The 27,191-nt window shown below is 42.3% G+C and overlaps 1 protein-coding gene across 8 annotated transcripts in view; it reads left to right on the forward strand.

The window, feature by feature from the left end:
- The window catches only part of MYO6 (myosin VI), a 163,348-nt gene that overhangs the window by 44,567 nt on the left and 91,590 nt on the right, over positions 1-27,191 (forward strand). For all 8 annotated transcript variants that reach the window (XR_008314121.1, XM_053286938.1, XM_053286937.1 and 5 more), the window contains 3 exons: positions 15,564-15,700; positions 24,904-24,973; positions 26,377-26,450. Coding sequence is in view for 7 of the 8 variants with exons in the window: in XM_053286938.1 (XP_053142913.1) it covers positions 15,584-15,700; positions 24,904-24,973; positions 26,377-26,450 (261 nt within the window). In the remaining variant the exon portion in view is untranslated. The remainder of the gene's footprint in view (positions 1-15,563; positions 15,701-24,903; positions 24,974-26,376; positions 26,451-27,191) is intronic.

Here is a 27,191-nt window from a genome sequence, read left to right on the forward strand (position 1 = left end):
GCTGGGACCAGACCGGGCCACTAGCCTCCCCCAACCAAGTGTCTGTGATACATACCCGACTGGCTCTTTCATCAAGAATCAGATCATGGATGACTTCAGGTTTATTCTCAACTGACTTGGCACTGCAAAGGAGCAAGGTGAGGCTCTGTGGGTGGTTGGCATCGCTTTCCAAGGTCAAAGAGCTGGCAGGACAGCCAGAAGGGAAAACAGCAATTAAGTTTCTGAATTCCCTTCTCTTGCAGCAGCCTGCTGACTTATCAACGTTACTTTTTCTGTTCCCCAGCACCACCGGAATAGCCGCCCCATAATTTGCAGTATGCCCCCTGGCTCCCTATCTCCAGACAAACCCAGACACATTAAAACTAAACTCATCCAGGATTTAAAAGAGAAGCTGACTTGAAATACCCACCACTATCACATCCACGAAGAATCCAGGGCCGGGCAGCCTGGCCCTCACCCTCATTATCTCCTGAAGTGGCTCCCTCAAATGGGCTACCACCGTTGATGTCACCCCTTGGGTGGTGGGCCTGCTGCCACAGGCAACATTCCTATAAAAGGCCCAGAGCTGGGCAGGTGGTACCAAGAACTACTGAGTCACTCACCCTGGCCCCAGTCCTTCACTTACTCCCCACAGATGTTCACCAGGGGCAGCAGGCCACAGTCCCACAGGGAAAGCAAGGAACAGGCAGGTAGCAGAAGAAGGAGCAAACAGCACACACACACACACACACACACACACACACACACACACACACACAGGCTCTCACCCTGGGAAGCACTGAATGGGAAGTAGATGGTCTCTTCCTTTCCTCTGCTGGACTTCTAACCTTTAGAGAGGTTAAGCCATCTCCTGACAAAGTTGACATGGAGAAATAGATTTGGGTGTCATCAGCATATTGATAAGATAGAATGCAGTCTTGCGGGACTTTATACAATAGCTCTTGCTCTGAAGAACAACAATCTCCAAGTGACACAATCTGGAATCTACCCGAGCGTTAGTAGCAGAACCACTGCTAGGCAGTGCCTCCCACCCCCAATCTCCTCAAGGGGTCCGGAAGGATGGTAAAAGGTGGTAAATGGTATCAAAAAAGCCTCTGAGAGATCCAAAAGGACCAACAGAGTCATATTCCCCCTGTTAATTCCTAATTGGAGATCATCCATCAGGCTGACTGGCAGTCTCTATCCCATAGCCCACCTGAAAACTGGTTTGAAACAGGTTCAGGTAATCTGGTTCTTTCAAGACTGTCTGGAGTTGAGAAGCCACCACCCTCTCAATGACCTTGCCCAACCACAGGAGTTTGGAAACAGGCCTATAATTGCCTGACTTTGAGGGATCCAATGCAGGTTTCTTCAGAAGTGGTCTAACAATTGCCTCCTGGAGACAAGGTGGCATCCTGCCCTCCTTCATAGAACACTGATGATACTAACAAGGCCATCTCCAGTAACTTCCTTGCTAGATTGTATAAGCCATGTAGGGCAAAGGTCAAGAGAACAGGTGGTAAGGCGAGCCTCTCCAAGCAGCCTGTCCAAGTCCTCAGGAGTCACAAACTAAAACTGATCCAATCTAACCATGCAAGAGGAATTACTGGACACGTCCATTATAGATGCTGCAATAACTGTGGAATCCAGTTTGGTTCAAATCCGAGACATTGTATTTATTTATTTAACATATTTATATACCACCCAAAACCTGCATCACTGGGCAGTCTGCAACTAAAAACCTTACTAAAGGTATCACTGCAAGTCACCAGTGGCTCTAAATTCTGATTCAAGGGAGGAGGGGCACATACTAGTCTTTTCATGACCCTGGACTATTCTGCTGAATGTGAGCTTGCGGATGCAGTGTGCACAGAAAAGAACTACTATGTGATGAGCTCGAGTGTTTCTTTGTAAACATCTAGTGGAATGGACAACTTGCCACAGGACTCTAGGGGGAAAATACTGGGAACTAAATTGAGTCACTGTCTGCCCTGTTGAAAGAGGAAAGATTCCTCTTCATTCAGAATCTATAATGGCAAAGTCCTGCATGTTAGAAGACACAAGTTCTCTTGGCTGTCCAGCCGTTAGTATATGAGATTTTATTGTACTGCTGTGCTGAAGAAGGATTTGTGTATGTATGCCTCTTATTACTGAAAGCCTGAAGTGATGTAATCTTTACTACCCTAAGTAACTATATTGTTTTTGAAGAACAAATTAGACACTGCCATTTGGATTATTTAGGAGCATTCTTCTGTAAAATGCCTTCTTGTCTGATTAAGTTTGAGACTTCTCTGCTAATTCCCACCTCAGTAGTCATGTGTACCATAGTATACAAAATAGTTAAGGTGCTAACTTACAAGAAGAATCCAAACGTCGTGCTAAACGGCAGGCTTCTGGAGGGAAGTTACTAATCGACTTCTCAGGTCTGACTTCTTGCGGTCTGACTTCAATATTTTCACAAATGATTCCGGGTGAGAAGTAGTGGTGTGCATCTGAAATTTGTGACATCACCAAATTTGGGAGGCCTTGTTAGAGGATGACTGGCAAATGTTATGAAGGATGAACTGGAGTAGCAGGAATTGAATGGAATTTTTTGTCACAAAATCTATTGTGTGTTTGGGGACTAATGACCCTGTTAGTTTTCTTGCCAACTAGAAAAGAGAAAGAAAGAAAGATTTAGTACTGCTGCTGAGTGCCACTGTGACTGACAACCACCAGAGTGCTGTTGGATTAGAAGCGAAAGCTAATGCAGCTAACTGAATGTAGAAGGGCATTTTTGTTGGGGTGTGTGTGTGTGTGTGTGTATAAAAAATCATACATGAACAGGTGGCAAAGGTAGCAATTTAAGGAGCTATGTGTGCCGGGAAGTGATCCTCTTAACATCATTTGTCTGAAATTACTGTTCACAACATCACCAAAAGGATATGCTACCATACCAGTTTCCAAGAGTAACACACAGCTATGATTTCACTGTTTGTAATTGCAATCCATTTGTAATATAAAAATGCAGTTCACTGACGAAAGATTAATGGAATGAACAAGAAGGTATAACCCATTCACTCTTCTGTTGTTGGTGAGATACAGTGGTGTGTGGGTTTAACTTTAATTTGAAGGACTAGGTGGCAAAGATGGTTAACACCTAGCCATCATTTTGGCTCTGCCTTTTGTGAATGGAGAGGGAGGAATACTAACTGGAGTACAAACTGAAATAAATGTCAGTATTAGCTCAATGTGTCAAAACGTGATTATGAATGTACTGTTTTTCATAGTGGTTAACAACGCCTGAGGAAATCTATTGCACCCATAGAATTGCAATGGAATGCAAATAAAAGTGAATGTAAAAGTTTATAGGTGCTGTTCTATGTGCAGCTCAGTTGATCTTCAAGTGTTTTATATACATATAACTTGATAAATCCCATATGCTGTAATCCTATAGAAAGTATTTCAATACCTTATTCTCCATTATAGTATACTTGCATTATAATTTTAAGCTATGTGTTGCTTACATCAGGCAAGGGGGAGGGGAAATGAAAATTATTCTCTTGCCAAACTCTCCTAGACACACTTGGACAGCAAGTTAATAGTAGCACTTCATTCCATGCTATTTTAAGCATTTAAAACTGCAAATCTTGGACCTGTGTGGCTGAATGATGTATGAAAGGGCAAAACTAATGAGTTAACATCCATGGGGAGTATGGGCACGTTGGGACCAGCTCTTCAGTGACTCAGCAGTTCCTCGGGTCACCTGCTTAGCTTTGGGCTTTATAGGAACGCTGCCTGTGACTTCAGGTTGCTAGAAGCCCAGCAGAGAGGGAGAGTCCATCTACTTCCCACCCAGTGCTTTCTGGAGTGACAGACCAGGTGGGTGCTGGGGTTCCTTCTGCTGTTGCCTTCTTGCTTCCCCTGTGGGGCTGCAGCCTCGGGTTAACATGGGCAGCCTCGGGTTAACTGGGGAGTGTGGGCAGGATTGGGACCAGCTCCTGAGTGACTCAGCAGTTCTTCAGGTAACCTGCTCAGCTTTGGGCTTTGTAGGAATGCTGCCTGTGGTGGCGGGCCCGCCACCAGTGGGGTCACCATCAAAGGGGTGACACCAAAGGGGGTCGCTCCTTTGGGGGAGCCACTTCGGGGCATAACGAGGGTAAGGGCCAGGCTGTTTGGCTCAAGATTCCTTGTGGCCTTTGAGAGTGGGGCTGGGGGCTGGGGGCTTGGTTTGTGCCAGGCCTCTCTCCAGGTATGTGTTTGGGCTCTCTTGAGTGGGATGGTGCTTGGGGTGTGCCCGGAAGTTCTGGGGCAGCTATTACTGTAGTGGCGGGGAATAGAAGAATTGGCGCTGGCAGAGCAGCTGACTGTTACAGGGGAAGGGGAATCAGTAATTTAGTAACTGTTTTCACTCCAACTGCTCTGTCAACTTGTGGACCTGGCATGTATAACTGAGACCTGGTTGTGGGAGACGAGTGGTCCAGTGTGGGCTCAGCTTCTCCCACCATGCTACTCTGTGTGGAGCAGGCCAGGGGAAGTGGGCGGGGGGGAGGGGCAGGTGGAGTGGCTGTGGTCCATAAGAATACTGTTTCCCTTACCAGGGCCCCTGTGAGGCAGTTAACTTATATTGAGTGCATATTTTTGAGGCTGGGAACTAGGGATAGACTGGGTATTCTGTTGGTGTACCGTTCACTCTGCTGCCCAACTGACTCCCTAACTGAGCTGATCACGGAGTTGGTGTTGGAGTCTCCTAGACTTTTAGTGCTGGGTGACTTCAATATCCACTTTGTGGCTGGCTTGTCTGGTGCGGCTCAGGAGTTCATAGCGGCCATGACAACTATGGGCCTATCCCAATTAGTTTCTGAACCAACTCATGTTGCCACACACTTGATTTGGTCTTTTTTTCGGATCAGGGGGGTGTTTCGTGGGTGGGGGATCCTGTCATTTCCCCATTGTCATGGATGGACTACTACCTGGTTAAAGCTGGTTTCACAGCTGCAGTCCACCCCTGCAGGAACAGTGGTTCTGCTCCTATCTCTCAGGTATATTCCAGATGGTGGAGCTTGGTGACAGTTGCTCCTCAAAACGGGAACTGTTATATGGAGTCCCACAGGGCTCCATTCTGTCACCAATGCTTTTCAATATCTATATGAAACTGCTGGGTGAGGTCATCAGGAGTTTTGGTGCTGGGTGTTATCAGTATGCTGATGATACCCAAATCTACTTCTCCTTTTCATCATCAGTAAATGGCATTCATTCTCTAAATTCCTGCCTACAGGCAGTAATGAGCTGGATGAGGGATAACAGATTGAAACTGAATCCAAGCAAGACGGAGGTGCTCATTGTGGGGGCTCAGAATCTGAGGGGTGAGGGGCTCAGAATCTTTCTGTGCTGGATGGGGTTACACTCCCCCAGAAGGAGCAGGTGCGCAGCTTGGGAGTACTCCTGGACCCAGGCCTCACTCTGGTATCTCAGGTGGAGGCCATGGCCAGGAATGCTTTCTATCAGCTTCGGCTGATTCGACAACTGCGCCCATTCCTTGAAGAGGATGACCTCAAAACAGTGGTGCATCAGTTGGTAACCTCCCGGCTTGACTATTGCAATGCGCTCTACGTGGGGCTGCCTTTGTACGTAGTTCAGAAACTTCAGTTATTTCAAAATGAGGCAGCTAGATTGGTCTCTGGGGCAACCCGGAGAGACCATATTATGCCTGTTTTGAAACAGTTACACTGGCTGCCAATATGTTTCTGGGCAAAATACAAAGTGATAGTCATTACCTTTAAAGCCTTGAACAGCTTAGGTCCGAGTTCTCTTAGAGAGCACCTTCTTCTGCATGATCCCCACCGCACATTAAGGTTATCTGAGGAGGTCCATATCCAGTTACCATTGGTTTGTCTGGTGGCGACTCAGAGGCGGGCCATCTCTGTAGCTGCTCCTGGGCTGTGGAATGTACTCCTGGCAGAAATCCGCAATTTGAATTCTTTACTGGCCTTCAGGAGAGCCCTTAAAACCTATCTGTTTGGCCTGGCCTTCCAGGGTTTTTAAATAGTTGTAATTGGTTTTAATGTTGTAACCTGGTTTTCAGGGTTTCTTAATTGTTGTGATTGTTTAATTGCTTTTTATGATGTTTTAATTGTTAATTGTTATTTTATACTGTTTTATAATTTTTAGTTTTTCATTGTTAAATGATTTTAATGGTTTTGTTTTAATTGTAAACCTCCCTGAAGGGTGGTAGGGAAGGGCGGTATAAAAATTGGATAAATAAATAATAATAAATGCTTTTAAAAATGACTTTATACATGAACAGAAATTTATTTATTTATTTATTTTTACATTTATATCCCGCTCTTCCTCCAAGGAGCCCAGAGCGGTGTACTACATACTTGAGTTTCTCGGTTAGGCTGAGAGAGAAGTGACTGGCCCAGAGTCACCCAGCAAGTCTCATGGCTGAATGGGGATTTGAACTTGGGTCTCCCCGGTCCTAGTCCAGCACTCTAACCACTACACCACGCTGGTTCTGTGAGTTGTTCCATGTATACACTAGACAATTATACTGTACTACTAGATGAACTACCAGTCATGTCTGTCTGTGTCGAAACACACTACAGAGGTATAGGGTAGAGTGAGAAAAAGCCCTCACAATAGGACTCCCTCCTGCTACCCGCCTTTCCATGAATGAGTACAATCATCATATGCATAGCTGCATGTAACCTTTCTAGCTGTAGATCCACTGAATAAATCATAGTAAAATTATTGGTGTGTGGCTCCATAATTGTCACCGGCCACAAAACAAGAAAATGACGTTTTGTTTAAATTGTTTCTTAATTTTGTTTTGCTTCTTGCATTTACAAGAAACCAGTCTCAAGCAAATGAAAAGGCACACTTTTTCATATAATATGTAGTTATATGAAGAATTCATTACTACAGAATATACTGACCAATAAAATTGCTCTTTAATCATGTGGGTCAAAGAAACTCATCTGGTTTATCCAGATTTCAGTTAAGTGGCTGCTTAGACCTAATTGGCTGTTTAGCACTGAATAGTTGATCAGGGGGAGATATGTGACCTCATTTGAGGTGATTCAAATATTTGCATATGTTGAAGGTTCAGAGATGAATTAATAAAGTGCATGTATAAAACTGCATCTAAAATAATCTGTAGTTAAATGTGTCCATAAACTCAGTTTGCCAGATGTTAGAAATGACCAGTGGAAAGTAAATCATTCCATAACTGCCTATGTGCTTCTTGTAACTTGCTCAGATCTAGCTACCTTTTGCTGAAGCTATTGTTCTAGATGATCTGACACAGTCTGAAAAGTAAGCTCATCATCAAACACATCCTCACATTAATGTTAAATAAGCAACCAAAACAGACACCTTGGTTTAATTTTAGTGATAGTTGATTACACTCTTGAACAGAAATGTGGTAGTAAGGAAAGAAACAATGTGTCTTGTGCATGAGGAGAGAAGTCTCTTCTGTAAACAAAGGGGTTGAAGATCCTATATTATGGAACCAGGATTTAAGGAATAGCCACTTCAGAATGCTGACCTTTTATTACAAGCTTGGTGGTAAGAGATTGTACATGTTAATGTCAGGGTGTTTCTTCTACAACTTCCTTAAACATCTGAAGAGCTGCAATGCGCTCCTTTGAACAATGTTCTTTTGGCTTTGGTGGTTGCATAAAATGGCCACTGTTCTCCAAGAATAAATGAGGCTTGTGAAAGTCAAGGTCTCCTTAAGGCTCAGAAAGATACTTTTGCTACTTCAAGAGCAATGACCAGGACTGCAGATCGTCTTTGCAAAACTTGGGAGCCAATGAGATTTATTAGGAGCATGATGGGAGAAGAAATCTACTTCCTGACCTCTCATGGCCCATCTACAGGCTAAGGTTTTTGGGCACCTGTGGCTACTAGGCATCTGGAGTTTTGCTGTGAAGTGAAATTGAAAATGTAAGATCAATTGACAATATTTAGACCTGTAGTAATTCTATTACATTACAAATTGTGACATATATCTGATACGTGCAGTTCTAAAGGAGACCATCAGCCAAGGCTGAGTAAATACAGATGCTATTCAAGAGGATTCTCTTTATGTTTCTGTTTACTCATGACCAGGGTATTCAGGTGATGTGACATCTTGGAATGTAGTTGAAGGGCTTCCAAGTTAACGTAAACCAAACTTGGCTTCTTATTGTAAAACATCAACTTCTATTTTGTGAAGTGCTCATGTTTAAACTCTTGTTTTCTGCAAAATTCAGCTTTAAGAACAAAAAATGAAATCACTCTTTTTGCCTTCATTTTACAGGCATTGAAAGCTACTCTGAATTTCTAGGCATGAAAATCTAGGCAGCAGCACAGGGCTTGAAAACTATATAAATTCAAATTTCTATTCAGAAAAACCCTGATATAGAGCAGAACAAAATTCGGTGCTTTTTACAACGTGGAGCTGTTCTACACACATTGTAGATGAGATGGTAGATTCTGGAATGTAAAACTTCAATCTTGTTTTTAAAGTGCCTTAAGGGGGAAAAAGTTATTGAATTTGATAAACTAGCAGAGAGAAGACTATGGTAAACCTTTCTAGCTGGTTATTAGTTTATGATGCAGAGGTATGTGACATGGAGAGCTTTCCAGTATATGATATGCACAACCCATCTGTAACTTGAAGTGGTACAGTCTGAATTCTGCCACATCACTCCGTGTAATGTGTAGTGTGACTCTTCAATTCTAAAATTAAAAGCTTAGAATTCAAGCATGGGAAACCCGCAGTGTACAGAAAGAGGGAGTCCCGTGCACTGGAAGTCGTGTTTGGGTGGTCGGTACCGTCGGGTGGCGGGGATGGATGATCATTGTCATTTTTGACAAGATCTAAACCTCTAGAGATGGAAAATAGGTGACAGCATTGCAATACTTTCAGCTTTCAGTATATCATGCTTTTATTGTCTTGACCATTGAACCTGCAACAGCCAAATTTGAAATGGTGTTTTAAAAGCCTTTAAAAGATTTTTAATTTTAAAAAAACAACAACACAGCAATTTTTGTGTGTTTAAAATTTCATCCATGTTGTCGGGGGAATGAAAATTAAGATTGGCAGGATTATTCTCCAAATACTCCATGGAGAGAGTACAATAATTCATTCGTTGTTACCTTAACCTTGACCATAAGCCTTTCTTCTGTGCAAAAATGACTGCAATTTTACCCTAATTGTTTGCGGTTAGATATAAAGAAGGGATGATAATACAGAGAGAGCTGTAAGTGCAACAATGCTGTTAACTGTTTTCCATCTTGGGGAAGGGGTCTACATTGCCAAAAATCACTATGAGCACTCATCCTCTGAGATATAGTAAAGGTGAAGTGTGCCATTGAGTAGGTGTCACCTCCTGGCGCCCACAGAGCCCTTTGGTTGTCTTTGGTAGAATACAGGAGAGGTTTACCATTGCCTTCTCCTGTGTAGTATGAGATGATGCCTTTCAGCATCTTCTTATATCACTGCTGCCCGATATTGGTGTTTCCCATCGTCTGTAAAACATACCAGCAGGGATTCGAACCGGCAACCTCTGTCTTGCTAGTTAAGTCATTTCCTGAGATGGTACCAATGGCCAAAATTTGTGGGCCTGCTCTTGGATTATATAAGGTAGTACATAAATGCAGTAAGTAAGCAAGTACACGGTCATCTGGGTGTTGTTTTTCTAATGGTCTTTTATGGTTGTACTGGATTTTATCAGCTAGGGATGTCTACTGTTTCTGTATTTTGATTACTGTATTTAGCTGAATCCAAGACTAGGTTTTTTCCAAGTTCTTTCATGTTAGAAATTAGGGAGACATTTTAAATTCAGAGTCATCTTGTATACGGGTAAATCCGATATCTTTTGCACAATTTTATTGTATAGTTCTCATTTTACCTTTTGCAAGAGACTTGCATTTTGGGCGGTATACAAATGTGTTAAATAAATAAAATAAAAATAAGTATATGCCACTCCAAAAGGCTTTTGCTGAATAGAAACACACACATTTTCAAAATTAAATAAATAAATTTAATCAAATTGCTACAATTGTCAGAGAGAAGGAATGGTGCATTTGCCCAGAGAGTCTCAAAGACTCATGTACTATTAGCATTCAAGGCAGTTTCAGTTTCCAAAAACAGTAAAGCAACACCGACAAAAAATTACAAGAGATGCAATGGACTGGGCTCAAGCCAGTGCTGATCCCTCTAAGAGCTGATGGCATGTGCTCATGACCTGGATGATGCTGCTACTTCTGTATTTCCCCCCTGGGGTACATAGTTCTTACCTAAGAACAGCCCTACTAGACCATGCCCAAGGCCTATCTAGTCCATCATCCTATTTCATACAGTGATCCTCTTTCACACAATGGCCCACCAGATGTCTCTGGGGAGCCCACAGGCAAGAGGTGAGGCCATGCCCTCTCTCTTGATGTTGCTCCGCTGTAACTGGTATTGAGAGGCATCTTGCCTCTGAGGCTGGAGGTGGCCCACAGCCACCTCCTTCAAGCAACCCTCAGTAAGGAGGTGGCGGTGGGCTGCTCCAACAGTTCTCTTAAGGCAGTGCTGGCCTTGCACATGCTGGAAGATCTGGGTGAATATTTCTCACCTGTTGCCAAAATGCCATCAAACTGGGTAGAGTATGATCTTCTCTGGGAAGGGCATCCCAAATACGGAGCCACTATAAGCCAGAGGTTCCTGGTTCAAATCCCTGCTGGTATGTTCTCCAGGCTATGGGAAACCCCTATATCAGGCAGCAGCGATATAGGAAGGTGCTGAAAGGCATCAACTCATACTGTGTGGGAGATGGCAATGGTAAACTCCTTCTGTATTCTACCAAAGACAACCACAGGGCTCTGTGGTCGCCAGGAGTCAACACCGACTCCACAGCACACTTTGCCTTTACAACCGAAAACACCGTTTATCTGGTCACCATTTGCCTAACCATAGGGGGCTTAGGGGACAGCCTCTGTGGGTGAATGTAGGTTACAGGCAGGCTTGTCTGGTGGTTGACAGCCCTTCAATTACGATTTGCTATAGAATCCAGCCCTTTCTGGATGATGCCAATCCAGGCTCAGGTGTACAGATGCTTCAAATACCTGTCTCTGCTACTGGGACGCATTGCCACTTCAGTCCATTACTTGCTAAGCAGGAAGTTGGATTTTTCTATGGCAAGGTGTATGACAAGCCACTCCCTCCTCAGTCCTGCTAAATACCTGTTCCCAACCACGACCTATTGTTCTTACAGGACTAAATAACTTCCAAGCCAAAATATAATATTTGTTAGAGGAAATCAGATTGCTAACTGGCTAAGTCAGTGGGTTGGGATGGGTGAGTCTAGGTGGTTTCCTCTTGGATGGTTCTGTGATTGAATAGCCGTATATTATGTCAAGTATAGTTTATAAATTCTCATTTCATCAACAGCAAAGCCGATTCAATCTATTATTTACTTCACTAGCCACAGCTTAATAATTAATATACAATTCAGATTTTTAAAACCAATTTTAAATGAGACGTTCTCTCTACTTTCTTTCACATGCTTGCCTCTCATGAACGTTAAAGTCTCACCCCCTCTGCGCCTCAGCACCCTTGTCCTCTAAGAAGAAATGGAACTCAAAATATAATGAAACAAAGGGAAGCAAACTGTCCGTTAATAGTGCCTGATGTCTCTTGTTTGAGGCAGCTGCCTTACTTGCTCCCCTGGGAAAAGACTGCTTTTGCTGCTTGAAAGGATGCAATGCTGTCTTGCCGAATCCAGCACTGTTGCTTCCCACACATCTCCGGCTGCTGAGAGACAGAAGTTGCCTGTTGCTGCTCTGTGGGGATGACTCTGATCAACCAAGTTCCTCCCGTATAGCAGGAAATAGCTTGTCTTGACTCCTTATCTCAGTATGATTTTAAGATCAAGATGTTTCTCCTTACGTGCAGGAGTGAGAATCTGCTTACTTGGCTGATCATTTAAAAGGAGAGAATAGCAGAGCCCTTCCTGCCTAAGGAGCACCATCCCATTGCTGCCAGATGTCGTGTAGCTATGTTGCTGTTTGTATTTGATCAGAGATTGTAATGCATTTGGATAAGGAGGGGCGTGTAGCTTTGTGGCTGTGTTGCTGCAGATATGCAGAGAGAAAAGCAAAACTTAGGAATCTACTGCTTCAAAGCATTAAGGTGCTTTGCTGATCAGTCGTTCATAATTTGTAGTGGAAAATATCTGAACAAATTATTGGGGGAGATGATCTGATAAACGAATAGGAATCTAGATTGTTTTTTGTTTTGAATGACACAAAGTCTACAGTAATTGCCATGCTGGGCCAATGTAAAAGGAGGAATATTATGCTCAAACGGAAGATCCAGCAACCACTAGGTGGAGAGAGAGATCCAGAAATTCTTTTAAGGTCTTGTGGTTAAGGTGAGCTTAGTGGAAAATGTATATAAACACTGGTAACTGGCACAGTCATATGAAGGCATAGATGACGTGTACAAACTGACAGCACGAACTGGAGATTTCATGCATTGTCTGAGCACACACGTGGCCTGCCTGTGACGTTTGGAATATTTGCAAAAGTTGGGCAACTAATTGGTCAGTGCCCTATCATTTTATGTTTCTATTTTTGCCGCTGCTTCCATGAAATCACTAAATTGCTTTAAAACTTACCTTTGGGAGCTTGATTAAAGGAAAGTTACTGCCATTGTTGTGTGTTCGTTTTCTCCTTAACTTTACTGTCAGGAAAGCTCTCATTCTAAATCCTCAGTTGCCTTTTTAAATTGACAGGAGCAGCTCCCAAGAGGGAAATGCTTGAACTTCTAGCCAGCTGGGGCAAATGTATCTGTCTATATGGTGGGGTGCTCTTAGAAGATGCTCTGCTTTCTTTTTCATTTCCTTGAAATGATGGCCTTATTATTTCAAATACACATATTTAAAATAATGAAGCTGCCTCTTCAAAGAAAAGAAAGGGAAAACGGAGCAACTAAACTTTCTAATAAAACTTTGAGCTGGCAAGTTTTGCTGGTATGATAAGAAAATATCAAATCTAGGGACATAATCCACAAATGTAGTCTTGTTTTACCTTCCAAACAATCCAGTGGTCCTTGCAAAGGGGAAATCCCAGATAGACTGTTTTATTTGCTTCTGTAAAATGTGGATCATGGAAAAAGTTGAGTCACACTAAATGAAAGCAGATTTATTTATTTATCGCATTTATATACCACCCCATATGAAATCTCTGGGCAGTTTACAAATTAAAGCACAACAATTAAAACCATACATAATATAAAACAAATGAAAATTGCTATCAGTTTTTTAAAAACATAAACCAAAAGCCTGACAAAATAGGTGCATTTTCAAGAGTCGCTTAAAATAAAGATACATGGGTGTTCCTTCACTTCTTCTGTTATAGTGGCTAGGGGACAGATCCATAAACCAGAATATTTAGAATCTTAAATAATCTGTAACACATTGTATAAACAGGATAAAATTAAAAAGGATTGCTCGTTACATGGAGACTTCTGTATATCTAATTATGAATGTGAGCTTATAGCAAGAAGCTTTGGATTTCATAGTGTGGGTATGAATAATCAAATAAGTTTCCAAGAGTACTGAATTCATGTTAAGTTGTGCAGTCTTGATCCAAAATTGATATTATTTACAGATTTTACAGACATATACTTAATGTTACTGTTGGATTACAGCCTTATTCTGTGTATGAGACTCAGATGTAACGTTTCAGTAAGTTGAATGGGATTTCCTAATCAGTCCATTTAGGACAGGACTTGACAAATCCCAGGTGCCAGGAAGCCTCAGAATTTAATCATGGTGTCTAGACCAGAGTATTTAGAAGCAGAGTTATTTAATACAATTTTTATTTGTCCCAGGCAGCCCTGTTTCTGTTCCAAGTATATTTCTTGTCAAGGGGATAAAGAGAAGCCCACTTGCCACAATGTCTGTCACTAAGTCTTTTAACTTTGTCAAGTGTCCATTGTCTGGCTCCTTGGTTTTTGGACTGGCATCTAGATCCAAAGAAAATTTGTCAAGGTTGGACTTAGGATTTCAGTTTTGAGTTCAGGCTTGTAAAGGAATGGAAGATAGCAGAGGCTCACTGCTTGTTCTAGGTCTGGCAAGGTGGTTTGGACTGAAAGAATTGCGCCTGAACTGGGCCAGAAAGCGATGTGACACTATGAAAACAGCTATACTGAAGCCTGAGTTTGTGGCCATTATCCTACTTTTGGATTAAAAATGTATTAGGAATGTATATACATGGGTTGAACAGCAACTAAAATGTTTCCCAAGTACTGCAGCATTGAAAATATCCTGCTGCCAAATGGAAGACAAGCTTACTCTTTGTATTGAGATCCATTTTTAAACATGTATTGATTCTACTTGTATCTTCTCAGCTCAGTGTGTCACTCAAGGGAATATTCAGGTCCACACTTGGTTTGCTTCAGCATCTTTGCTGTATGACGGGCTCCCATAGTAGAGTACATAAACTATCATGATCTCAGCCTCTGGCAGCAGACAGGCTGATCAAGAAGAGGAGGAGCTAGCTGGATTTGGGAGGGCCAGTGGCACATGCCACAGAGGTGCTGAACCAGGCACCCTCAAGTTGAAGGTCCCAGGAATCTTCAGGGACAGCAGACCCTGAGCTAAATTTCTGCCAGGGGATCAACTCCCTCTATTCTGGGGTCCTCATGCTCCAGGCAGCGTGCAGGTGGGAACTGACAGAGAGGCAACAAACGGAGTGCTAAGCTCCAGGCCAGAAGACACTCCATTTTTAAGACACTCCCGTTTTCAGGAACCAGACAGAGCCTGGGAGGATAGCCTGGCCCAAGAGCGATAGACATTTTTTGGAGTTTGTGGCCAACTTGGAGCTCTGTGATCCTGCAACTCTGAGCTGCCTGTTGCCTGGAACGACTGATTTGCTCCGTTGCATCGTGCCCTGTGGGTGCTTGCTTGTTGTCAGGACAAGATGACAATCCTTATTCAGGCACTGAGAAATGCAATCAAATGTGTTAACAAATTCCAGCTCAGTTAAATCCCATCCACGTTTGTGTTTGAAATTGGCACATATGACTTTGTTTCAGCCCTATGAGAATACTTGAAAATTCCCATCTGCTGCATTATGCTAGGCTCCCTAGCTCTACCCATATCTGTCCCCATATTCTGCTTCTTGTTCTGCTCTTCTGATTCCTTTTCTTCTGAGGCAGAGGGCCTCCTGGGGCAACTGGTGTTCATCATTCTGTAAATGTAAAAGATGCACTTATGTATGAGTGCATCTGATCTGGCCAAGGAAATGCTGCTGCATGAAGTCCACTAGGCATGCCGTTGTGCTGTTTTGCAAGTCATTCTTATTCTAGGGAACTATCTATGTCCTTCAGTTGTAGAGAGGACCATTCAGTTGTGTTTACAAATGTTTATTCAATTGTTTATCAAGAACACCTTTGCAATGAAACCTGCTGACAAGAAAATGGTTTACTCCTAGAAATGGAGTAACCTAGAATTTTCTTCCCTCCCAAACATTTAGAATATACCTACAAGCTATTGTTTCTTTTCTTTTTCCTTTTTTTTTTTTAAAGCATAAATTTACATTGGGTTATTTTTTTCCCTTTACAGGAAATAGATCACTCCTCAAAATGGAGGATGGGAAGCCTGTCTGGGCTCCACATGCAACTGATGGATTTCAGATGGGAGCCATTGTGGATATCGGCCCTGACACCTTAACTATTGAACCTTTAAATCAAAAAGGCAAGGTAAGTGTCTCCAATGAGTGACTAATCCTTTTTTTTTAAGCTGTTTTATGACAAAGGGTGGTTCTGACCATGTATATGTTTGGAGGTCTGGTTTGATATTTGTGTAAGCACAGAACAGGAGACTGTGTGTGTGTGTGTGTGTGTGTGTGTGTGTGTGTGTGAAAATCCTATTTATGTTAATTCTTATAGAACTTATAATAAATCTCATATGTCTGTGTTTTCCTGAAAATTGGTCTGATCTCCTGGATAAGTATGTAACATGTTTTGTTATCTGTGGCCGCAGTACAGAGAGTTCCTTCAGGTGCCACCAAAGGTGTGTGCACATTCAGTGTGACTTTTAATCAGACCAGGAGATCCAGGCCAGGACATTACATAACACAACTTTCAAAACTTTTCCTAATCACAAAAATGTTTTGTGCATTGCTGAAGATAAACAAATTCAGAAGGCCCTCTGGATATGTAGAATTAATTAAGCAGTTCCCCAAGTTGTGTGGCCTTTGAAAGCAAAACAGCAAATCCATAGTATACAGTGATGGCTGTATTTCTATTCAAGCTCATTTATGTGTGCTGATCTGGAACCACATAATCGCCAATAATCACAATATGGCAGGGGTGACATTTAAGGAGTTGGGGATGGGGTAGTGGCCTTGCATGTTTCAGGGCTCCATTATTCTTTGGGAACATTTATAGTTCCGTCTATTACGTGGTACAAAAAACAACCACAAAAATGCTTTAAAAATAGGTATCCGCCTCCCCCCTCCCCTGCTTTGGTAATTTCATTTTTAATATGTGGAAAAGCAGGCCTTTGTGTGTGTTTGCTCCTCTCCCCCCTTAGCAGAGCAATAAAGGCATGAGGGTATAACCAGTGTATTTGAGTTGAAGAAGAGACTGAATGTGTGTGCATCTTCTGAACTGACTTTTCACATGAATATACTTAGTTCTGATGGTCTTTTCATTTGATGTTCCAGCTGGTAAAAAGATAACCTGAAATCCTGTAAATGAATTCATTATTGCAGTACATGAGGCCCTCGTTATTTGCGGGGGTTCCAGTCTCACCTGCTATCATGAATATGGAAACTGCGAATAACAAAACCTTAACTTTAGGTGTTAGGTTCTTGAACAATTTCTTCTTCTTCCCCAAATCACAAGAAACACGGGAAGGAAGCAACAATAAAAGGAATGGGAGGAGAGCTGGTCCTGTGGTAGCAAGCATGACTTGTCTGCATAGCTAAGCAGGGTCTGCCCTGGTTGCATATGAATGGGAGACTTGATGTGTGAGCTCTGCAAGATATTCCCCTCAGGGGATGAAGCCGCTCTGGGAAGAGCAGAAGGTTTCAAGTTCCCTCCCCGGCTTCTCCAAGACAGGGCTGAGACAGATTCCTGCCTGCAACCTTGGAGAAGCCGCTGCCAGTCTGTGAAGACAATACTGAGCTAGATAGACCAATGGTCTGACTCAGTATATGACAGTTTCCTATGTTCCTATGAATACAGCTCCTTACTTTCCAGTTTGCCAGCAATGCTCCCACAAACCTCCAAATCAGTGGATGTTTTTGCAGATTTTTGTGTGTGTGGACTTTCCCCCTCCTTTTTCATAAACATAAGCCACTAAATGGTTCCGCGCTGTCTCTTGACCAGAAATACTACTGGAAGTGACAACAGAAGTCATTTCCGGTGGCCCAGGAACTATGGATAGGTGAAAATTGCCTGTTTTTAGTACTGCAGATAATGAAACTGGGTCTCTAAGACTCATCTGCAGATACTTGAAACCGTGGTTGCTGAAACCATGGATAACAAGGGCCACCTGTATATTTTTAAAGCAGTTGTTCTCCTACACAAACATATAGGTGTGATCTAGATTACTTGTTCTCTAAAATTATTATGGTATGGTTATTAATGGGGGCTTTTAATTTATAGCTGATTTTTTTTTCTTTTTAGAATATAAATTTCATGTATATTACAAGGGATGCACATTTGCTGACTCCATACATATTGGCTGACATTCTGAAAAATGTTAGAACTCTGTAATAGGAACCACATCCGTGGAAGAGTCAGCACAGCCCTCAAGGACATATTCCTGAATTCAGGAAGTATTTTTGGAAGGAGGAGAGAGCTGTGATAATTGCTTTTCCCTGCCTGCCTTTTCCTGCTCAGCCACTTGCTGTATAGAGCTGAGATGCTGAACTTTCCACAGACAGCCTTTTACGCAATTCAAACATTGTGCAGAATGTCAACCATTGATTGTGCTAACATTCTACCTGAGAAATCATTCTGATAAAGGTAAAAAGTATTGATGGTATATTTGGTATCTATGAGTTTGAACCACTAGCATGCTGCTTACTAATTAAGAGAAACTAAAATGTTGATGAGAGTTTCAAATTGCCTATAGTAATTTGCCTATGGTAAAATATAGTAATTTGCCTATGGTATATTCTATAAGGAATTTTTTTTAAAAAGAAAATTGATTTGAAAATAAGTTCTATGGTATAAGAAACTGTGAGTGCAACCCAGCGTGTTCAAGCATCATTCTTGGATATAAGCATCCTTTAAGCTGATGGATTGTGAGCATGGCCTGTAAGAGGCTCATTTGAGAAATTCCTTAGCAGTGTTTCTGCAAATCTGGCTAATCTCCTTTCAGCGCCTCTTCAGATGGCTGCAGGCCCCAGAAAACCAAAAGGATTACACATTTGTTATGGTTGTCACTTAATTTGATATAACTCAATTCAGTCTTGAAAAAAAAGAATGATTTCACAGGATTTCAAGTTGTCAGAGTATATTTAAAGTAGTTCCAAAGGCTATTTATTCAGGAATATTGTTACTTGCATGGCTGATTGTCCCCTGCAAATATACCCAGCAGTTCTCATATTTTATAACAATTTATGTGTAGAATGCTTTTGGAAGTTTGAGATTTTATTTCTGGAAAGATTTAAGGCTCAGGTTCTACTGTAAACAACATGTGGTGGTTGCATAAAATTGCAGCCTCGCTTTGGGCTTCCCCTTCAATATTATCTAATACAGGGTTTCCCAGCCTTGGGTCCCCTGATGTTGTGGGACTACAACTCCCACCATTCCTAGCCATTGTTCCTTGGAACAATGGGAATTGTAGTCCAACAACATCTGAGGGCCCAAAATTGGGAACGTCTGGAATAGTACAAAAATTGTTAATGTGGAGACATTGCAGCTTAAATTCCCTGCCTGCATCATTGGCTGCTGCTGGCAGGGCTGAGGTCACACAATGTGGGGAGTTGTGTCTTCATGACACAAAGCAAGTTGCTGCTGGAAAGAGGGTGCTAGGCATATGTCTGCCTTTTTAATCTGCAGTTGTGCATTTGGGGTGGTGTCTAGTTTGGTCCAAAGCTAGCTAAAACTACTAAGCAGTTGCATTATTAGATTTAGCTTTATTATTAGATCTGTTTAATTTGTATTAACAGATCTGATTAGTATTTTGCCTTTAAAATGTGTTTATTTGAGGTTTCATATATACAGTACTAGGTTACTAAGCATTATATGAAGAGGCACAAAGAGGGCTGTCCCTCTGTTACACAACAAAGCACAAAACAGAGAAAAGGAAAAGTATCCGTTGGTGCAAGTAAACAATGGGTTTAAATGTTTGGGTGGTGTTTTCTGTTTCATTTTTTTAGTTCATTGTTTACCTGACACACACACACACACACACACACACACACACACCTAAAGTAAATACATTTCTAACTAATGCGCACACTTCGCATCCGGATTGGAGGAATTCCTAGTAGGTCAAAAGGTAAAGCAACAGACTTCCCTCTGTTGAGAAAGCTAGGTGTACTTCTGAGGAAGATGTCTTATGAGAAGGAAGTCAGTAGGATTGCTGAGGAAATAATGCAATACTAAGGCCAATTGTCTTTTCATTCCCTTCTGTGAAAAGGGAAGTTGCTCTCTTATTAAGGTTACAGGTGGTTAGACACTGAAGCACTTTTATATCTCAGTAAATATAGTCTTCCAGAAGGTGTTGGCCCAAGACAATACAGTACAGTGGTCCCTCGACTTACGAAGATAATCCATTCCGAACACACGTTCGTAGGTCGAAATTTTCGTAAGTCGAAAAGCGCATCCACGGAGGTCCGGAAACATTCGTAAGTCGAGGAAACCGCATCTAAAAATTCGTAGGTCGAGGAAGCCGCATCTAAACCGGCAACGACTTCCGGTATTTTTTGTCGTCCGTAAGTCGAAATCTTCGGATGTCGAGTACTTTGTAAGTCGAGGGACCACTGTACTTGATGATACGTGTTAGTGGCATAGAGACAGAAAAAAGTATCTGACTGGGAAGATGAGATGTGGTATTTTGGAACCCTCTAAAAATTTTAAGTTTGTTTAGTACATTCAGCTTTCTCAAAGGCAGCATTTAGGACAAACTCACAGTTTCTGACATTCTGCCAATGTAGCTTCATTTATTTGTTTTGCCTATACAGTGGTCCCTCGACTTACGAAGATAATCCGTTCCGAACGCACGTTCGTAGGTCCGAATTTTCGTAAGTCGAAAAGCGCATCCACGGAGGTCCGGAAACACTCGTAAGTCGAGGAAACCGCATCTAAAAATTCGTAGGTCGAGGAAGCCGCATCTAAACCGGCAACGACTTCCGGTATTTTTTGTCGTTCGTATGTCGAAATCTTCGGATGTCGAGTACTTCGTAAGTCGAGGGACCACTGTATATAGCGTGTGAGAAATAATGTTGCAGGAAAATCCTCTGTAACCTTGCCCTCCTGTTTAATTCAGCCCCTTGCGATCATCCTTCCATCAAATTGACAGAGAATGGGGTGTCTAACTGAACTAAAGAGGATTAGACAAGGTTCCCACAATAGAACTCATTGCCTGACAGAGAAATTCCCTTTTTACAAGTCAACACAATGAGGGTGGTGCTCAGATTAGCTTTTATTCATGATCATGAAGTCAGAGTACAAAGTCTCTGCAGAAGTCTGACAAGCACTGCACACTCAGTGTATGCAGTTGCCAGTTTAAACAAGTTAAAAGCAAGTCAGTACATCCATCAACATATGTCATTGTGGTTAAACATATGTTTTCCTGTGGTGCCAATTAGAGCCTTGGACATTAGTTACTGTTTGGCCTTTCTGCTGACCCTACTCCTTACCAGTGTCTCCTGGTGCCAGCTATGTTTCTTTCTGCTGAGTGGGGGATTTGACTCATGACCCTGGTTACATACATTGTCTCCTGTCAGGCTCTGGTATTTTTACCTCTTGGTTGATGGGCTTCACATCCTTGACTTGAACAATTTCATTCTGGCCTACTGGCCTTACATTCTGTTTAGGAGCTTGAACCAAACTTTTATACACTTATTTGTGGGCCTGGGTTAAACATTTCTTTATCAATAATAGCAGCATATTTTGTTCCTGCACCAGAGTTAAAACATCTGCAGTCAAGACAAACTCATGGAGAGGAATTTAGTTAGGTTATCCAGTTATTAAAATTTTGCTTGCTATTTTATTTTTTAAAATTATTAGACTGTGAATGGGCGAGTCCCCAGTTTGAAACTTGCCTCTGCTGTGAATCTGCTAAGTGGCCCTAGACTACTAAGTAACCCTAAGCTGCTATTCTCTTGACTTCAGCCCCCATCTACAATATGACAATAATACTGCTGATTTACTTTAAAAGAACTGTGTATGGCCTGCTGTAAAATGATGTACATTAGAGCACTTTGAGGTCCCCACCTGCGCAGTGGGGAAATGCTTGACTAAGAGTAACTGGCTCTAAACACCCCCAGGACAGTACTTCCAGTGACTATTACTGGTTCTGTCTTATGTTTCTTTTTAGACTGTGAGCCCTTTGGGGACAGGGATCCATCTTATTTTTTATTATTTCTCTATGTAAATCTCATTGGGAACTTTTGTTGAAAAGTGGTATATAAATATTTGTTGTTGTTAACAAGCAGCAGGTTGCCGGTTCGAATTCCCGCTGGTACTATACCGGGCAGCAACGATATAGGAAGATGCTGAAAGGCATCATCTCATACTGCACGGGAGGAGGCAATGGTACCCCCCTCCCGTATTCTACCAATGAAAACCACAGGACTTTGTGGGCACCTGGAGTCGAAATCGACTTGACGGCACATTCTAGAGCACTTTGAACACTCAAAAGTGCTACACAAATGCAAAGTTGTCTGGGATTGCCCCTTCCTCACAGCCTGTCAGGCAATGATCTGGCCAGTTCATTAGCATCAGGGACTCTGAGAGTGGGTTTGGGCCCCGGTGAAAAGTTTTTTTGGGGCCTCCACCATGAGGGACCCCCGCTGATGTGAGGGACCCTCCACTGACTGGCTGAACCACTGATCTTTAAAATAATTCTAGCCACCATGTTTACAGCGGGGGGGTGGGGTGGGGGTGAGCCGCGCACTCCCTGTAGCAGCGGCAGGTGGAGCGGGAGCAGCTGCTGAGTCGACCGCCCAGCCCAGCAGCCCTTGAGAACTACGAGGCGCCCCAGCGCACCTGTGCAATTTGAATCAAGTGTTGATGCTCTATTCAAACTGCACAGGTGCGCTGGAGTGCCTCTCAGTTCTCAAGGGCTGCTGGGCCAGATGGTCTGGCCCAGCAGCCACTCCTGCTCTGCCTGTCACCGGTGTGTGTGTGTGTGTGTGTGTGTGTGTGTGTGTGTGTGTGTGTGTGTGCTCGGCTCACCCCCTGGCCACATACATGGCAGCTAGAATTATTTTAAAGATCAGCATTTCGGCCTCATGGCGGTGGGGCAGGTGGAGGTAGGAGGCAAGACAAAAATATATGCAACATAGTCAGGGCCCGGGCCCCCTTGTGGACTGCCGGGCCCCGGTAATTTGTACTGGCTCCCCCTCCCCACGTCAGCCCTGTTAGCATTTCATCAGCAGGAACATAACTATGTAGCTGTATGGTGCACCCTCCAGTTAGCTTGAGCATTGGCTTGCCAAAGCAAAGTCCTGGGTGTCTCATGAGAGATTGATGATCTCTCATGCAAGTGTGTAGCTTGCAATGCTCTCTTTTGAGGGTAGCGTGACCCTCATGGGGATCTTACTGGATGTGAAAAGGGCTTTTTCAGGGAGGGGAAGAAAAGCAAAAAAATCACTTCTCCCTCCCGGCACACTGCTGCTGCATAGTAAGGCTTGCGCACTGTTTGTTTCATGCAAAGACGAAACAAACACCATCATCATAAGGCTGTGTTGCTGGGAACCAGAGTTCTTATGTACAGCAGTGATGCCATTTGATTCTAACCCATTTTGTCCTACATGTGTAGGACTATTTTTTAGAAACAAAATTCTATACAGAATAGCATCTACTCTTTCATTGCGGTGGTGCACCAGCAGCAGAAACTCCTTCTGAGTGGAAGGAGAGTACGCTTGGCATAGGGACCCATCTCATGAATGCCACACTCCTCCTGTTGGTGGAAGGAGCGTCTACTTACAGTGCACTGCTGTATTGAAGTTGTGGCTGCTACCCATTGTGTGGAATTTTAACATCTAGTCAAGTCCATTTTCATTATCGATGTACCCTGGTGAGGAGGACATATCGTGTGCGATTACATTATGGTGAACGTTATGAATAGTTATATACCCCTTTTCAAGAAAGAGTTCGTATAGCAGTTTACATAACAGAGAAATGAAAATTTTAAAAAAAGGTTTCCTGTCCCAAAGGGGCTTACAATCTAATAGAACAAATAATAATAATAAAGACACGAAAGTTAACAGCGACAGCCATTGGGAAAGCAGCTGTGCTGAATAGGGAAAGCTTCTGTCCCCTTGCTGAATATTAGAGAACAGCCAATTGAAAGGCATCCCTTTGCCCACCTAGCAAGGATGTGCAGCTACTAGAAAGAAGTCAATAATGGGCATAAAACACATACTTGGATGATATATTTAATCTAGATAGCGTGTGTAAAAGTGGAAAAGGTATATTAAAGGAGCTGGATTGGCTGCCTATATAGCTTAGCATGAATTACTGAACCCCCTAGTCCTGCTTTCTTCTGGATAAAACTGATCCTCTTTAAGGATTTTAATCTCAAACATATGGTTGCACTGTCTAAATGTCTGCAAAGGATAGTATTTGCTGCCGCAAAATACATTGGCTACATTTCAGTGGTTCCAGTGTGCTTGCAGAGTTCTGCACACACGAAGACTTCCTTGCTATTTTCTCTTTCGACTAGTTTAATGCTTGGTTTAATTGCTGTGTGTAGTATTTTCCCTTCTTTTTAAGGAATGCAAAACTCCTGTGAATGCTGCTCTGGATGCAGAGCCCAGAAATTTTGGCTTGGTTTAATAGTGGTCACTGTTGATTCCTCCCATTGCCAGAATGTTCTGCAAGCCCTAGATGACTCAGGGATGAGTGGACGCCTTTTGCTTTTCATTGGACTTTGAAGACCAGTTGAATCTTGCTACTTCTCTGACCATTCTCAAAGTCTAACAAACCCTTCCTATGAATCCTCATTTCCCAGAGGGCTTGTGGGAAGGACAGGGTGCCCAGCACAAAGTGAAGGATCTCCCTCCTATCTCCCTCCTGAGTTCTCTGTGTAGTGTGTGTGCGCAGACACATCATTTTGTATTGGTTGTGAAAGGGACACTTGCCATATTTAACAATATGGTTGCCACTGGATTCCTGTGTAGTTTGAAGTGCTTGCCATGTTCCCTCATATACTCGCGATTCTCATTCCCATCTTTGAAAGAGGACACTTTGTCACGTAATGGGTTGGCCATTTGAATTTTGAATATGGACAGTTTCAGATTTTAAAATGGTGATAGATTGGGATCTGATTCCTCCTGCTTCATTATGCATGAGTGGAACTGTACCCTAACAATGCCACATACCTAAAACATCTGTCTTCCAGGTGGAGCTTATGCCACCTTATGCTAGTAAAGGAAGAAAGTCAAAACATGGGTACTTATCATTTGGAGTTTTGGTATCTATAAACTGCAGTCAGCATTTCTGCTCATGTTCCTAAATAAGTATAACAGACCCTAAGTTGCGCTAAAAACCACCAGGGCAGGATAGTGGAGGGAAATTTAACCCTATTGAAGTACTATCAGTCAATGTAAAAACTGGATATGCTTGAATTTTGTTTTTGTGGGGTTTTGGGGTTTGTTTGTTTGTTTAACAGTTTTAAGTAACTTTTTTACCTGTAAAATAGTTCTTGCATAATATCTGTTAGTAGCTGAAACCAAAGTAACTTTTCTTTCTCCCCCACACTCAAATGATAGACCTTTCTCGCTGCTATCAACCAAGTATTTCCTGCTGAGGAAGACAGCAAGAAAGATGTAGAGGATAACTGTAAGTGCAACATATAAAACTGACCTTGCAAACACTAATTGTTTCTTTTGTGAATTCTTTAATTCTTGTGAAGTAGATATGATATATCATTGATGCTTCCCCTCCCACAAACCTCTGTCTGCAGTGAGCTCAGGAGCAGGTCAACAAGCTGTCATACCCACCACGTAATAGCTGCACTGGGAAAAACAGCTTTATTTGAATGCAGGATCTTCCTTCCCCTGTGAGCCAAGTCCTGCTTTAAAGAGGGTTTGACTTATGGGCCTGAGGCCTGCTCCTAATCTCACTGCATGTAGGGGTGGTGAGGTGAGAGTATTGTATGAATAGGCCTATAATCTCTGTGTGCTCTGTTTTATTGCTCAGGGAAAGTTTAAGAACACATATTTGTAAATGTTTAACAAACAGAATAGAGCCATGGTGATTTTTTTTTTCCTAACTGCAAGCATGGGTACGCCCTTGTGTAGGCTTGCTTGCCTGCTTATTTTATTTATTTATTTATTTATTTATTTATTTAACATTTATGTCCCGCTCTTCCTCCATATTGGACTGGAAGTTTAGACCATAGATTACAGATCAATATAGATTCATATATGGTTGCAGCATATTATTATTATTATTATTATTATTATTATTACATTTATATCCCGCTCTTCCTCCAAGGAGCCCAGAGCGATGTACTACATACTTGAGTTTGTCTTTCACAACACCCCTGTGAAGTAGGTTAGGCTGAGAGAGAAGTGACTGGCCCAGAGTCACCCAGCAAGTACAATGGCTGAATGGGGATTTGAAATCGGGTCTCCCCGGTCCTAGTCTAGCACTCTAACCACTATACCACGCTGGCTCTCACTCTTTACTCACTTAAACCCAGTGCTCAAGTAGGGGAGAAAAAATGAAAGATCTGTTACCTTTGGAAAAGAAATGACAGTTACAGAACAGATGCGTTTCATGGGGTTTTGTTTTGTGACTGCAGCTTAGTGCCTGTGGCTTAGTCCCTGTGCTTATTGTGCTGCCCTTGCTTGTACCCCCACCAATTACAAAGTAACTTGCGTTCTCAAGGTCTGTGTTTTCAAAAGGAACCAAAAGTAGCTTTGTCCCCCAAAGGGCCATCACGTTGGTTTTCCATTCAGCCTCCATTCTCAACACACAGTGCATGCATGTGAAACACTTTGCAAATGGTAGTGGCAGCAGCTGCAGTAGGGGGAGAAGTAAGGGCCAATAAGATTCCTCGTGCAGACCTCTAGGTGTTGCCACTGAATTCCGATCCATATTACCTTGTCCAGGTGGCTCTCCAGATTTTACAGTTTGTTTTGTAGTTATGAATACTTCAGAGAGGTGAAACTGGATAATAAAACTGAGACGGAAATGTGTGTTTGTGATTGTAAATCATTGCTTTGCTCATATTGTAGGCTCGTTAATGTATTTAAATGAAGCCACACTCCTGCACAATATAAAAGTCCGATACAGTAAGGACAGAATTTATGTAAGTATTGTGCAACCTTGCAAAATATGGTTTGGGTACTTTGTCACAAAACTCTTTCAACCTGTGGGAGACCTATTTTGAATTTTCAGTATTTTTATACATAAATCATAGTTCCTTTCCCAACTGAGTAGTTTATTGAGAAGGAAGGGAAAGAAGGAGGGTGTCAGAAAAGAATGTTGTTCTTTTAACTGGGTATTTTGGGGTGTGTGCATGCATGTATATGTATAATATTTAGATATCACACATACACTGTAAATATAGATATGCTGATCTTTGCAGGCAAACAGCGTTGGCAATAAAGTGTGGTGATAGAAGAGAGATATGTGTTTTACTTTATTTTTTGAATGAAGCCAGCCCATGCTACCTCTGACACCTAGCTCAGATGACTGCCTTAATCTTTTATGTAACTATCAGATTGCCTGATTGTATGTAATGAATTCTGACTGAATTACACTCGTTCCCTGCCATCTGCTCTGGCAAATGACAGCTGTGAAACAGAAGGAAGAAACTTCTATAGGGAGTGCCAGAAACTGATATGCAATTATGTTTAAAACATTCTTTCCCCCGCTCTTCTCCATCCTTCCAATCCCAGCCTCTAAACTCTAATGTATATGTCCATCTGCATCAGGCCATTTTGTAGTCATTTTTTTTTAAAAAAATGTATTTAATGTCTATTTGTTAGATTTTGAAAATAGTTCTCAACTGTAAATTACATGCTTTTAAACAAATCCAGCTCTCAGA

The sequence above is a fragment of the Hemicordylus capensis genome, chromosome 1, assembly GCF_027244095.1.
Source record: "Hemicordylus capensis ecotype Gifberg chromosome 1, rHemCap1.1.pri, whole genome shotgun sequence".
In the NCBI taxonomy this organism is placed as follows: Eukaryota; Metazoa; Chordata; class Lepidosauria; order Squamata; family Cordylidae; genus Hemicordylus; species Hemicordylus capensis.